Raw genomic sequence first — 14,421 nt, forward strand, 5'->3', positions numbered from 1 at the left:
CAGGCATGGTATTAGAGGAATTAATGAATAACATTCTATTTGTGCCATATCATGAGGTTATGGGGAACAGTGCCAGATCTGTCTGGAGTGGAATAGGGGCAAGACATCACACAGTCAGTACAGGGCAGGTTTAAGGTTCAGGGCTGAAGAGAAATGATGACAGAGGAGCAGTAGGATGAGGGGAGGTCATTCTGTTAGCAAAGCTGGAGTAACTCAGCGGGACAGGCATCATCTCTGGAGAGAAAGAATGGGTGATGATTCGGGTCGAGACCCTTCTTCAGACTGATATAGAACAATGAATGAAAGATATGCAGAAAAGTAAAGATGATAAAGGAAACAGGCCATTGTTAGCTGTTTGTTGGGTGAAATCGAGAACCTGGTGGGACTTGGGTGGTCGAGGGATGGAGAGTGAGGGAATGCCGGGATTACTTAAAGTTAGAGAAATCAATATTCATACCACTGGATTGTAAGCTGCCCAGGCAAAATATGAGATGTGTGTGGGCCTCATCTATGATGGCAGAGGGGAACCCCCGTTCCCTTAAGAATGAGGACATCTCGGATGTCCTGGTATGGAATATCTCATCTTGGGCGCAGATGCGGCATAGACGGAGGAATTGAGAATAGGGGAAAGAGTCTTTGCAGGAAGCAGGGTGGGAAGAAGTGTAATCGAGATTGTTGTGGGAGTCAGTGGGTTTGTAATAGACGTCAGTCAATAGTCTTATCTCCTGTGATGAAGACTGAGATCAAGAAAGGGGAGGGAGGTGTTGGAGATGGTCCATGTGAATTTGAGTGCAGGATGGAAATTGGTTGTGAAGTTAATGAAGTCCATGAGTTCTGCATGGGTGCAGGAGGAGCACTGATGCAGTCGTCAATGTAACAGTGATTGTGTTCGGGGATAGGCCCAGCGTACTCCTGGAACAGGGATTGTTCGACGTACTCTCCAAAGAGGCAGGCATAGCTATGCCTTTGATTTCGAGGAAGTGGGAGGAGTCAAAAGAGTTAAGGGTGAGGATCAGCTCTCCCATTTCCTCCCACATTCCAAAGATGTACAGTTTTTTAGGTGAATTGGCTACGGTAAAGATTGTAAATTATTCCCAGTGTGATAATAGTGTGATAGTGGTAATAGCGCTAGTGTGTGGAGATCATTGGTTGGTGCATATTTGGTGGCCGATGAACCTGTTTCCGTGTTGCACCTCTAAACTAAACTAAAATGGATTACTAGGAAAATCATTGCAAAATTTAGACATTCCTTGTCATATCCATTATCTGAAAAACTTTAATATCCCCTTTATGTCCGTTTAATTTTTAAATTTTTTTTTATGGCTTTCGTCTACCAGCCTGGGGGAGGTAATTTAATATAGTGGAATCAGGTATGGAAGATAGTTGGAGACAGTTTATATAATCCAGCAAATAATGAAGAAGGGGTATTTGCTTAATGGTAACATTGTGGGTGGAATGGCAGAAAGGCATGGATGGTTGGAAACAAACAGTCTTAGAAAGTTCCTGGGGGATTCTTCTTTTATACATGACACAGTGCAATAATTTAACCAGATTTTCTATCTATTTTATCAAAACACCTTTAGCTTTATTCTTGATATATATAACAGGGCAAAAGAATATTTATCTGCTCGAGTCAACTTGATTTTGACCATAAGATGGATCTTCAGCATTCAAAATAAATTTCTATTTTGTGTTTCACTCCAACTCTATCATCCCGTTGTGCCATATGTAATCTCATCCTATTAACATCAAGTAAATAGTACGAGTATTTTGTATTAATGCTACTTTAATTTGTGTGTTTTATCTATGTTGCTTTTTTTTTGCTGTTTTTCTTTCTTCTCCACTACTAATTTTGGTGAAAATTCATATATTTTCGCATTTTACTTTTGCCTTCCATATGTGGAACTTTTTTCTGATTCCAGATAAATTTTACTGCAGCGCGAGACAGTTTCTGAAGAAATAATTTATTTAAGCTATGAAAATTATCTTCTTTTTCTTTCTCTTTGGTCAGAAAAGGAAGTCCAGTTCGAGTGTTCAGATGATGGTGAGGATTTTTGTCTGACAGCCATGTCTTTCTTGGGTTTTTTGTAATACTGTGTGAAAATAGTAAATTTTATATTTTTAATTTTAAGACACAATTTTAGTTGATATTGTGTCTTACTGGAATTTGTTCTGCTTATTGCAAATCAAGCCTCTGATTTACACATATATTAAGTAAAAGCTTCCTTTAAATAATTCCATATCAGAAATGAATTTATTTTCTTATTGTCAATGATTTTGATGCTGCAGAGTTAATAAAATACATTCCTGGTATTTTTTTCCTTGCCTGCTAATTCATATGGCTAATGTTGGTTTGCTCAATGCTTTGAAAGTATAGAAATCTTTTTTTAAAATCCTTAAAGATTAAGCGAGTTTTTAAATTTTGTTTCAAAACAATTGTAGAAAACATTGGAATTCTGTATGGAGTTGTACATTTCAATTTCTAATATTTCATATTCATTGTATTGAATGACTTGGATGTTCAATTGGTATTTTATGGTAGCTTGCTGTAAAATATGATTTACATGTCTCATATTCATGCAAGTCTTGAGATCCATTAAGCGCCAATATATAAAATAGGTGACGATGAATGGTTCACCTTCAATTCCTAGTTTCAGAAATCAATTACCATGCTCAGATCATTGTTAAAGTTTATGATGGGATTTTTTTTTGTAACCTACAAATGTAAAATCAAATTGTATTTCTATGATATAATTAGGCAAATTGTTGATCCCAAGTATAGGAATTATTAATCTGCAGGTAACTTAAAGGGATGGTGATTCCAAATATATCCAAAAGTGATTTTAATAAGCACTTGCAGATAGCATGTAATTTCCTGCTTACAAAGCACACCAGTTATTCAATTAGAATTTTGATTGAAAATGACTCTATTTTCCACATCAAGATGGCATTAGCTCATTAAAAGTTCAGACCAACTCCTAGATTTATTTTAAATTACATGTGGTATCAGAATATTTCATTCTCTGTTGTTTGAAGTTTAGATCTACAACAACATTAGTTGCTTTGGGGCAGCACATCAATCAGATGTTAAAAGGAATTTTAATAGGTTCAGACATGACTGATATCTTAAGGAATCTAGTAGATGACTAAAAGTTGCAATGGGATGGAGTAGTAGGAAGGACATTGGTGTGGTACTGTTGTGAGGATGCAGAAAGTCAAGTCCAGATCACTTTTAAGAAATTGAAAGGAAAGTAAACCCCAAGTTTCAAACTTTCTAGTAATTGGCTTATGAACAATATTTGGGGTAGACTCTTTGACCAACCCCTTCCCACCAGCCACAATCCATATGTGTTCTGGAGGAGCATTTTAAAAATATTTTTGCTCCCTCAACCAGTTATTTTGATAATTTGTCAAACAAAGTAATTGTAAACATTTTCAACTGGATTAATGAAGGTTTATTTTTGTAGTTTAGTTTAGAGATACAGCGCAGAAACAGGCCCTTCGGCCCGCTGAGCCCGCATCGACCAGCGATCCCCGCATATTAACACTACCTTACACACATTAGAGACGATGTTTACATTTATACCAAACCAATGAACCTACAAACTTATACATGTTTGGAGTGCGGGAGGAAATAGAAGATCTTGGAGAAAACCCAAGCATGTCACGGGGAGAACGTACAGTCAAGCACCCATAGTCAGGATTGAAACCAGGTCTCTGGCGCTGTAAGACAGCATTCCTTTTTCAAATTATTTATTAAAAACTAATTTAAATAGCAGTAAACACAAAATATATTCCAACCAACATCATGACACCTCACGAAGGTATTTATTCACAAAATGCTGGAGTAACTCAGCAGGTCGGGCAGCATCTCGGGAGAGAAGGAATGGGTGATGTTTTGGGTCGAGAACCTTCTTCAGTCTGCTGAGTTACTCCAACATTTTGTGAATAAATACCTTTGATTTGTACCAGCATCTGCAGTTATTTTCTTATATCATGACACCTCACAGTCAACTGGAGATAGACGAACTGATATGTAGGCAATTAGTAGAGAGTTGTGATGAAAATAAGATTATAGAACATGGGGAGTTTGATTTCCCAAATATTAACGGATTGCTTTACCTAAAAGACTCGGAGGGGAAGGAATTTCTGAGGTTTTTCCAGAAATGTTTTTTGAGACTATATGTAGATAGGCCAATGATGAAAGGAGCATTAGTGGATCTTGTCTTGGGTAATGTAGTCGATCAAATGGAAGGAGTGCCCATGGGGAAGCATTGAGGCCATGACTGTATTTCACAGTGGTTGTGGATAAAGATAGAAATGGACCATGACCAGACGTACATGTGGAAGCAGATACAATAGTGGTGTTTAAGAGACTTTTGGATATCCCCTTGGATGTGCAAGGAGTAGAGGGAAATGGATCATGTGCAGGCAGAGGAAATTAACATCATGTTGGGGGTCATATTCAGCACAGATGTTGTGGGCTGAAAGGCCTATTCCTGTGTTATCCTGTTCTGTGTTCTATGATTAAAAGTCTTAAATTGGGGGAAGGATCATTTCATTAAAATAAGATAAGACCTGGATGGCATATCTGATTGAGCTGTTGCCTTACATTGAGAGGACGAATGAGGCTAGGACACACACCATGAATGGTAAGGTCCGCAAGAGTATAGAGGACGAGAGTGACTTTGCTTAAGTCCAAAGATCCTTGAAGGTGTCAGTGTACGTAGACAAGGAGGCATTTAGAACACTGGCTTCCACAACTGGGTCATTGAATACAAGAGCAGGGTGGTTATGCTCCAACTTTGTAAATAAAAATGGTCAGACCTCAGCTGGAGGACTGTGTGCAATTTGGTCACCACTCTGTTGGAAGAATGTCATAGAGTCATACAGTGTGGAAGCTTGTCCTTTGGACCAACTTGCCCACAGCGGCCAACATGTCCCAGCTACACGAGTCCCATCTGCCAGCATTTGGCCCATATCCCTCTGGGATGGAGTGTTTTTTCTTTTGAGCAGAGACTGGGTCTGTTTACACAGGAGCAGAGGTTGACAGGGGACATCATTAAAGTATGTAAAATTATGAGGGGTATAGATATGGTGGGGGGGGTGCAGGAATCTTTCCACTTATCAGAAGTGAAAAAAATCAGGGGACATAGATTCAAAGTTAAGGGACAAGATATTTGGGGGGGGGGGGGGGGGAGATCTTTTTCAACCAGAGAGTTGTAAGTACTTGGAATACATTGCCGGTGAGAGTGGTGGAAGCAGTCACTAACACAATTTAAGAGCCGTTTGTATACCTGATAAATTGAAAGTACTGGGCCATGTGCTGGAAGATGGGATTGGTGTTGATGGGTGCCTCCTGGTTGGCATGGACATGGTGAGTTGGTGGTTTGTTTCCATGCTGTATGATTCTAAGTTTCTATTATTCTAAAAGGTATAATTTAAATGAAAATACATCTGTAGATGGGCTATTGCATGCTGTAAGTGCTTCAATAAAATGATGCGTTGTATCTTAGCGTGTACTTAAGCACTTTATTACACATCTTCAAAATTATATCTCCAAAAAATGCTCTGATGTTACAAACTAGTGAATTGATTCTGATGATTTGGTTGAAGTTATCAAAGCATTTTTTATGAAGTCCGTAGTTCTTTCATAGATTTATTTAGTTTATAATGTCATCAGGTAAATCATGGTTGTGCCTACGTGTCTTTCATATTTGTATTGTTGCCATTTCATTTAAATAACTTTATTATTTAGTCTTTAACTTAAATTTAAAACACTTCTGTAATAAAAGTTGTTGTAGATGAGAAATTGAGATATCACATGAACATGAGCTTAGTGAATATGTAAATGTTACTCTTATGTAGGCAACAGGTTCAGTGATGTGTTTTGCCTTCAAGGCATAATAAAAGATTGGTGAGATCCTCATCAGCCACAGCTGCTGCAGTCATTTGCACTTTGAGATATAATCAGCTCTGGGTTATTTAGCTATAGTTTAGAGTTGCAAATTTTGCAATGCTCTGGGAAGTGGAGAGTTACCTTTACCGGGAGTGGTCATCTTCCTTAGATTAAGTAATGGTTCCAACCTGGTCAATGTTTAGAAACCAATGTATATGTTCACACTCCAGGCAGGTATTGAGGACCAGGTGCAGTGATCGCAGAGCTTCAGCCTTTGAATCTGAATAGCAAGTACAGTGTACATACAGCAACATTCAGGGGGCACGGCACAATATCATATGTAGTCATTAACATAGTTATAGAATCATACAGCGCAGGGCAGTGCTCCTCGACTCACCATATTCATGCCAACATTTTAGTACATCAACACTAATCCCATTTACCTGCATTAGGACTGTATCGTCTATGCCTTGTCGATTAAGTGTAGAAAGTGCCTGTCTAAATACCTCTTTAACGTGGCAATTGTATCTGATTCCAACATCTTCTCCGATAGAGCATTCTAGATATCATCCACTTTAAGTTTTAAAAAGAAGTTTCCTCTCAGATCCACCCAAAACTACCTTCTTCTCACCTTACACATCTGCCCTCTTGTTTTTGACACCTGTCCCATGGATTAAAAGATTTTCGCTATCAACACTCTTATGCCTGTCATAATTGTATATATCAGGTAACCTCTCAGTTTCCTTTGCTCCAGGATAAAACAAGCCCAGACTGTCCAATCTCCCCATTGCACTAAAGTCATCTAATCCAGGCAACATCCTGGTGAATCTCCTCTACATTCTCTACATCACAAATACTTCCTATGGTGTGGCAACCAGACCTATGTACAATACTCCAGGTGTGGCTTGACCAGTGCTGCATAAAGTTCAAACAATATCCCAACTCTTCCACTCTGTGCTCTGACGTATGAAGACAAGCAGGCCATTTACACCCTTCACCAATCTTATTGACCTGTGTCACCACTTTCAGGGAACTATGAACTTGAACCCCTCTGTAGTTATGTAACTACAATCCCTCAACTCTAGATTATGAAATTACATTGAAAGGTATAATGGTGGAAAGAAACAGCAGACTTTAATGAGTACTTAATAATTCTTAATGAATATGTTAAGAATAAAAGATTCCATGAAGCAACTAACATATTTGGTTTAAAGAAAAAATGTATGATTACAAAGAACTGCAGTTTATAAAAGAAAAACAAGTTGAGCAAGAGATTTTGTAAACATCATCTAAGAAAGTATATTCAGCAAATATTATGACTAATCCCCAGATCTGATGGTCTGCGCTGTTGAGTTCCAGCAGTGGTGGTCACATTGGTTATCATTTTTCCAAATTCCTGGACACTGAAACATTCTAGCTAATTGGAAAACACAATATGTAAGATTAAGATTCAAGAAAGTAGATAGGAAAATATGGAACTATAAGTCAGTTAGTTGAACATTAGATGTCAGGAAAATGTTCAATCTGTAATTACGGATGCTGTAACAAAGTATTGAACAAAGCTTAACATGATCACGTAGAGTCAACATTGTTACACAAAAGTTGTTCAGTAAACTTGCTAGAGTTCTTTGCATGTGTAAAATGTGAGATTTAATAAAGAGCCAGTGTATTTGGATAAGTAAATGGTATTTGATAATGTACCACATAAAATTCCAGTGCACAAAATATGGGCTTGTGGGGTTCAAGCTAATATATTGGCATGGGTAGAGATGTCAGAAGACCAAGGACATGGATACATGCAGGTAAGTTGTAACTAATGGGGTGCCTCTGGGATCAGTGCTGGGCCCACGGCTATTTTTTTGTTTATATTGATTATTTAGATGAAGGGACCGAGCAGAGTAATTTCAAATAAATTAATTATGAAAATAAGTTGTAAGAAGTTGCAAAGTATCTGCAAAAAGAATTTGAAAAGTCAAGTGAGTAATAAAATAATAGTAAATATAGTATTAATCAAGGAAACGTGATGTTGTTCATGTTGGTAGGAAGAATCAGGAAGCATGAGTTGATTAAATGGTGAGAAATTATTAAACATTGTTTGGAGGCATCCAATATCTTTATACAAGAATGAGACAAAGTTAATTTATGGGCACAGATTAACTTGCATAAATGCAAGGCTTCTTTATTTTTCTCTTTATCCCACTTGTAATATTCCCTTTGATTTGCAATTATCAGGCAAGCACAAATAATTACAAGCCAAAGCAAACGTTGCAAATGGGATAGGATAGAAAAGCAATACAGTCTTGCACATATGCAAGGCCCTAAGTGAGTCCATCCCTGGAATACTGTATCAAGATTCGAGATTTAGGAATGTACTTACCTTTGAGGTAAAGGTATCGCTGGATTGATTTCTGACTTGGGATTGGCGAAGACGGAAGGGCAGTGGCAGAAATGGGATGAAATTATCTAGTAAGGAAAAATTGAGTCCAAGGAAACATAGAAACATAGAAAATAGGTGCAGAAGGAGGCCATTCGGCCCTTCGAGCCAGCACCACCGATCATTGTGATCATGGCTGATCGTCCACAAACAATTACCCGTGCCTGCCTTCTCCCCAAATCCCTTGATTCCACTAGCCCCTAGAGCTCTATCTAACTCTCTTTTAAATCCATCCAGTGATTTGGCTTCCACTGCCCTCTGTCGCAGAAATTCCACAAATTCACAACTCTCTGGGTGAAAAAGTTCCTTCTCACCTCAGTTTTAAATCGCCTCCCCTTTATTCTAAGACTGTGGTCCCTGGTTCTGGACTCGCCCAACATTGGGAACATTTTTCCTGCATCTAGCTTGTCCAGTCCTTTTATAATTTGATATGTTTCTATAAGATCCCCTCTCATCCTACTAAACTCCAGTGAATACAAGCCTAGTCTTTTCAATCTTTCCTCATATGACAGTCCTGCCATCCCAGAGATCAATCTCGTGATCCTACGCTGCACTGCCTCAATTACAAGGATGTCCTTCCTCAAATTAGGAGACCAAAACTGTACACAATACTCCAGATGTGGTCTTACCAGTGCCCTATACAACTGCAGAAGAACCTCTTTACTCCTATACTGAAATCCTCTCGTTATGAAGGCCAACATACCGTTAGCTTTCTTCACTGCCTGCTGTACCTGCACGCCAACTTTCAGTGACTGGTGTACAAGGACACCCAGGTCTCGCTGCACCTCCCCCTTACCTAACCTAACACCATTGAGATTATAATCTGCCTCCTTGTTTTTGCCGCCAAAATGGATAACCTCACCTTTATCTATATTATACTGCATCTGCCACGCATCTGCCCACTCACTCAACCTGTCCAGGTCACCCTACAACCTCCTAACATCCTCTTCACAGTTCACACTGCCACCCAGCTTTGTGTCATCCGCAAACTTGCTAGTGTTGCTTCTAATTCCCTCTTCCAAATCATTAATATATATGGTAAACAGTTGTGGCCCCAACATTGATCCTTGCGGCACTCCACTCGCCACTGCCTGCCATTCTGAAAAGGACCGGTTTACTCCTACTCTTTGCTTCCTGTCTGCCAACCAATTTTCTATCCATGTCAACACCCTACCCCCAATACCATGTGCTCTAATTTTACTCACCAATCTCCCGTGTGGGACCTTATCACAGGCTTTCTGAAAGTCTAGATGTACTACATCCACTGGCTCCCCTTCATCCATTTTACTTGTCACATCCTCAAAAAAATCCAGAAGATTAGTCAAGCATGATTTCCCTTTCATAAATCCATGCTGACTTGGACTTATCCTTTTACTGCTATCCAAATGCACCGTTATTACCTCTTTAATAAAGGAGCGAGATTCTCTGGGGTTTAGAAGAATAAGAAATGACACAGACATTTGAGGGGATTTGACAGGGTTCATAATATGGGTCAACCCTTTCAAGCCCCTGCCCCGAGTCAGGAATCTTGAAAAAAGAGGCATTGGCTCATGAGAGAGGGTCAACTGTCAAAGACAACTAATGAGAAATGTCTTCTCTCCGGTGATAGTGAATTCAGGAGAAATTGACTCATTGTATTTTCAAAGCTAAAAGTAATAGCCAATGTACTGCTGACATTTCTCCATGTAAGTGTCGGCAATTTGGGATTGTGGCCCAAACACCAAAATTCGGAATATTCTTGCCAGTAATTTCTTAACAGCATTCAGCCTTTGGACTTCTTGTAAAGTCCAGTAGCAGATCCTGAACGAGTGGCAGGGCTACTGTTTAATCTGCACCAGGGTAACCCATATGGTAACTGCAAATACATGCATCTCAGTGGAGAAGAATGGCTGAAAGGGTGAATATTGGTTAATTGATTAATTGCTTTACTTTATTTTAAGTGGTTTTATTTTATTTCTGAATTTTTAAGTGCCACCTGAACATTTATAATTGTTGAGATCATTCAGAAGTGCATGATCAGCTGTCAACATTTTAATTCAGTTGTTGAATGAATGGACCTTACTTAGGCCCTCATGAAATAGCATTACACCACTTAAAGCTCTGCTGCCATCTGTGTCTTACCATTTACACAAACAACCTGCCAACAAGTCAACACCCGTGGATTTGCTAATGGTAGAAAGTACTTGCCCTGTATATCAATGGATAGTTTTGGCTATTTATTCTGCAGTTCTGTTGTTGAAATGTGGATATCTGGCATTTGTATAAATGCCTTGTATTGTCCGAAACGTAATGGTTAAACGGTGTAATTAGTTTATCATCATATCATATCATATATATACAGCCGGAAACAGGCCTTTTCGGCCCTCCAAGTCCGCGCCGCCCAGTGATCCCCGTACATTAACACTATCCTACACCCACTAGGGACAATTTTTACATTTACCCAGCCAATTAACCTACATACCTGTACGTCTTTGGAGTGTGGGAGGAAACCGAAGATCTCGGAGAAAACCCACGCAGGTCATGGGGAGAACGTACAAACTCCTTACAGTGCAGCACCCGTAGTCAGGATCGAACCTGAGTCTCCGGCGCTGCATTCGCTGTAAAGCAGCAGCTCTACCGCTGCGCTACCGTGCCGCCACGTTTGTTAGCTTATAAAATCTTGTGTTTTCCTTCTATCGCAATTACATTTCACGAGGAGCTGTGGATCAAAGAAGGCAATTGATGTTCTAGTATAAATATAAATATTCTTTATCAGTCAGTGAAAATGCCCCGAACTGAATTGGGACCACATCTGTTGTGATTGGAATCCTTGGTTATTTTGTACACTTGTGCTGTGAATTATGTTTTTTTGTGTGTAGTGTATTACAAGCTAAATATAATGTTCTTTCTTAAATCTTATACTGAATCAAAAGTGTAACCAATACAATTTTTTCTGTCACTTTATGCAAATTCTGTCACTGGGAAGTAGAAGTGATATAGGAAGACTAAAAAACCCATATTATTTCCCAGCAGATGTTTATTTCAGATCGGTTGTAACATGATCCAATATAGAGTGGAAAAGTTATTTGTTGAGGCTTATGCATTTTCTATTCTAACTTACCTGCAGATAAACAACAAAACCAACGTAGTAACCAGCCCAAAAGAACCCATACCTACCCCAGCACTGGTATACCTTGATTCCTCTTTCTATTTGTTTTTTTTTTTCATTTGCTTTCTGAGATACCATGTGATTTTTCAAAATGTGCCTCTTCTGTTTTGTGGGAAAATCCAATGTGAAGCAGTACATTTATGGTTCTTTATCATGACACTGAACATGGTTGTTACTGTTACTTTGCATGGCGTAGTGGCAGGCTATTGCCTTTCCGCATATTGCTCTTAGCTCCTCTATTGATATCAGCTTTTGTGCTAGAAGATGGACAGCTCTAAATTTAGCAGTCGTCTTCTTTCGTGTTCATCATCTATGTTTCAAATGTTCGGCCAGGCTCTTGCACAGTGAACAGCCTTAATTTAGCAGTACCAAGTCTTTGATTTCAGGGAGCTAACACAAATGCTGCAAGGCAATTTAAGAAATTGCATGCTGCTACTGTAGGTGATAAATAAGGCCATTTCCTGCAGGATGCCCAGCAGGAGTTGCTGGAAGTAATAGAAACCCATTTCTATTTTTGATTTTTGTTAAACGTGTTTAAGATTTTTTTTTCACATGACACTAGTAATATTGCTTTGGCCTCTCATTCCTGCAGCTGGCTCTTAAACATTTTGATCACTGAAGATAACCTTGACCAATGAGAGTTTTCTTTTATCTTGCTCAGGAGCCCCAAACTACTGTAATCCACAATCCTGCTGATGGAAATAAGGTATTCCAAGATGTGTTCATTACTTAAGCATTTCAGCAAGTGTTTCATCCATACGCATAGTAAAAGATCTAATCAGTGTCCAAGAAGTGGTTGGATTCGTTATATACGTAAGACAAAAAGCTTTGAGGAAAGTTCTTCAGCTTCTGCCATTTATGCTTTGGTTGCCTGTTTTTGGTAGGAAGGGGATTGCATGGACCATTTGATAACCGTTCTGTGTTTGTTCTACAATACACTTCATCTTGATAAAAAATATGAATGTATATTGGCATGCTGTGTTAACCCCCATCAGTGGTGTACGGCTTCATGGGCTAAAGAGTGGAGAAAATACCTGCTTATTAAAAACTGCAGCCTTTTTATTTTAGGTGTTTAGTCATTGTAACAACCTTAGCCACAGAACACATGAGTATTCCTTGAAACTAATGCTTTGCCATTTTCCTAGTCCAAACGATGCAAGATACATTATGTGATTTTAGAGTCATTATAAATCTATTTTTGAAGAAAACTTTTAATGGATTTTCTTGATGGAAAAATACAAAACACATTCTAGTACAAATGCACATTTGCTGAGAATTTAACTAATTCTAAGAACAAGAAAAATAATTTGAAAGAATTAAGTGGTAAGAATCGAGCATTTAAATGCTAACATTTGTAATGTACCTATTGTACAAAGCTGGTAGATCTTGCAATTTAAATAAATGTGTCAATGGTTTTAACAGCAAAAAATTGCATATTTTGTAATTTGTGCTTCTAATAAATTATACAGTTTTAAAATCCCAATCATTTTTATAATAATCACAAAATGATTGTTAATGGTTATTTTGTAAACACATACCAGTTGCATCAGATCTCCTGTGGCTAAGGTGAGAAATTATAAAAAATTGGCTTCATTATTTCTAGGTTTCATTCAAGAATTTAGTATCTCTATCAACAACTGCATGTTTTTTGGTTGTCACGTACATCTGCTGGGTGGCATGTATTGTATCAGGTGATACAGTTATCTATTTATGGTGGCAAATTCTGCTGGCTTCCTTTCTGCTTATTGGTATCTTGACAGGCCACTGGATGGAATCTATGCCTCCAGTTTTTAACTAGGTGCATGACATGGGTGTCAGTTCTTATTGTGCTTCATTGTACAGTGTGTCCTAGAAAATGCCTTTGTCATCTGGTATGGTGTTAACAATATCTATTCTCAACCACAATCTATTGTTTCAAAATATTATACTGATTACATCTATTGTGTATTAATATATCTAATTCTGCTGATAAAACTGCTATGCTTATTATTAATTTTACCAAGCATTGTAAGTACATATCAATGAAGCTAGTTGACTTTTAAATATATGTACTGAATATAAGTTGTAATCCTCAAAACGATCCAACCTTAGTACTTAACCTAGTTAAAATAATAAATTCAAAGGAACTGTTTATGGTGGCAGCTGTCTGTTGAAACATCCAAGTTAGAGAAGTGAGAATAACATTGTTTGAAAGCTGACCTGCTGAATTTTAAACTAAAGCCCCAGGAGTTAAATAATTTCAACTAGTATTAACTTGAGGAGTTTTTGGTATAAGAGAAGATTACAGAGAGCAGTGAGGGAAGAATTTGAAAACAACAATGAAAATTTTAAATAAAAGTATGATTGATAAAGAGTCAAAAAGGATTAGATAGCACAGGTAATGGTTGCATAGGATATTTTGCGAGTTAGACAAATGTAGCAGAATTTGGAATGGGAGAATGGGGAATAAAATAAGGGAGGACAAAGGAATGCATTGGAATGGTTAACTTTTGACATAACAAACCCATGAATGATGGTTTCCGTAGCTGATGAAGTAAATAAAAACTCTTTCCTTCCTGTCCCTGTGTTCCCAGTTTTGTATTTCACAGTTTGAATTCATTCTTCAATGCTGAATGTATGCAATCACAATGTCTTCATATTTGTTTTCCTCTTAGGAATCCTCAGAAAGTACCAACACTACCATTGAAGATGAAGATGTGAAAGGTAAACAAAATAGAGTACAATTGAGTAACACATATATTCATATTGTGTTGCAACTGGTATAAGATTACAGTCAACAGGCTTCATTCAGATCTGCAAATATTCTGAAACACAGTTTAATGCAAGAGAGTTTATGCCTAGAAATTTTTTTCTATTGGAACCTAATCAAATGTACAGCACTTTGGTCAACGTGGGTTGTTTTTAAATGTGCTATACAAATAAAATTGACTTGACTTGACT

General features: G+C 38.1%; 1 protein-coding gene across 10 annotated transcripts in view; it reads left to right on the forward strand.

Annotated features, from left to right (window-relative positions):
- The window catches only part of LOC144595271 (calcium/calmodulin-dependent protein kinase type II delta chain), a 225,769-nt gene that overhangs the window by 182,563 nt on the left and 28,785 nt on the right, over positions 1-14,421 (forward strand). For 3 of the 10 annotated variants that reach the window (XM_078402575.1, XM_078402565.1, XM_078402590.1), the window contains exons 14-17: positions 2,012-2,044; positions 11,440-11,499; positions 12,143-12,187; positions 14,136-14,184. In XM_078402575.1, the coding sequence (XP_078258701.1) occupies positions 2,012-2,044; positions 11,440-11,499; positions 12,143-12,187; positions 14,136-14,184 (187 nt within the window). The remainder of the gene's footprint in view (positions 1-2,011; positions 2,045-11,439; positions 11,500-12,142; positions 12,188-14,135; positions 14,185-14,421) is intronic. The other 7 variants (XM_078402583.1, XM_078402606.1, XM_078402644.1 and 4 more) reach the window with 3 other exon arrangements.

The sequence above is a fragment of the Rhinoraja longicauda genome, chromosome 1, assembly GCF_053455715.1.
Source record: "Rhinoraja longicauda isolate Sanriku21f chromosome 1, sRhiLon1.1, whole genome shotgun sequence".
Classification (NCBI taxonomy): domain Eukaryota; kingdom Metazoa; phylum Chordata; class Chondrichthyes; order Rajiformes; family Arhynchobatidae; genus Rhinoraja; species Rhinoraja longicauda.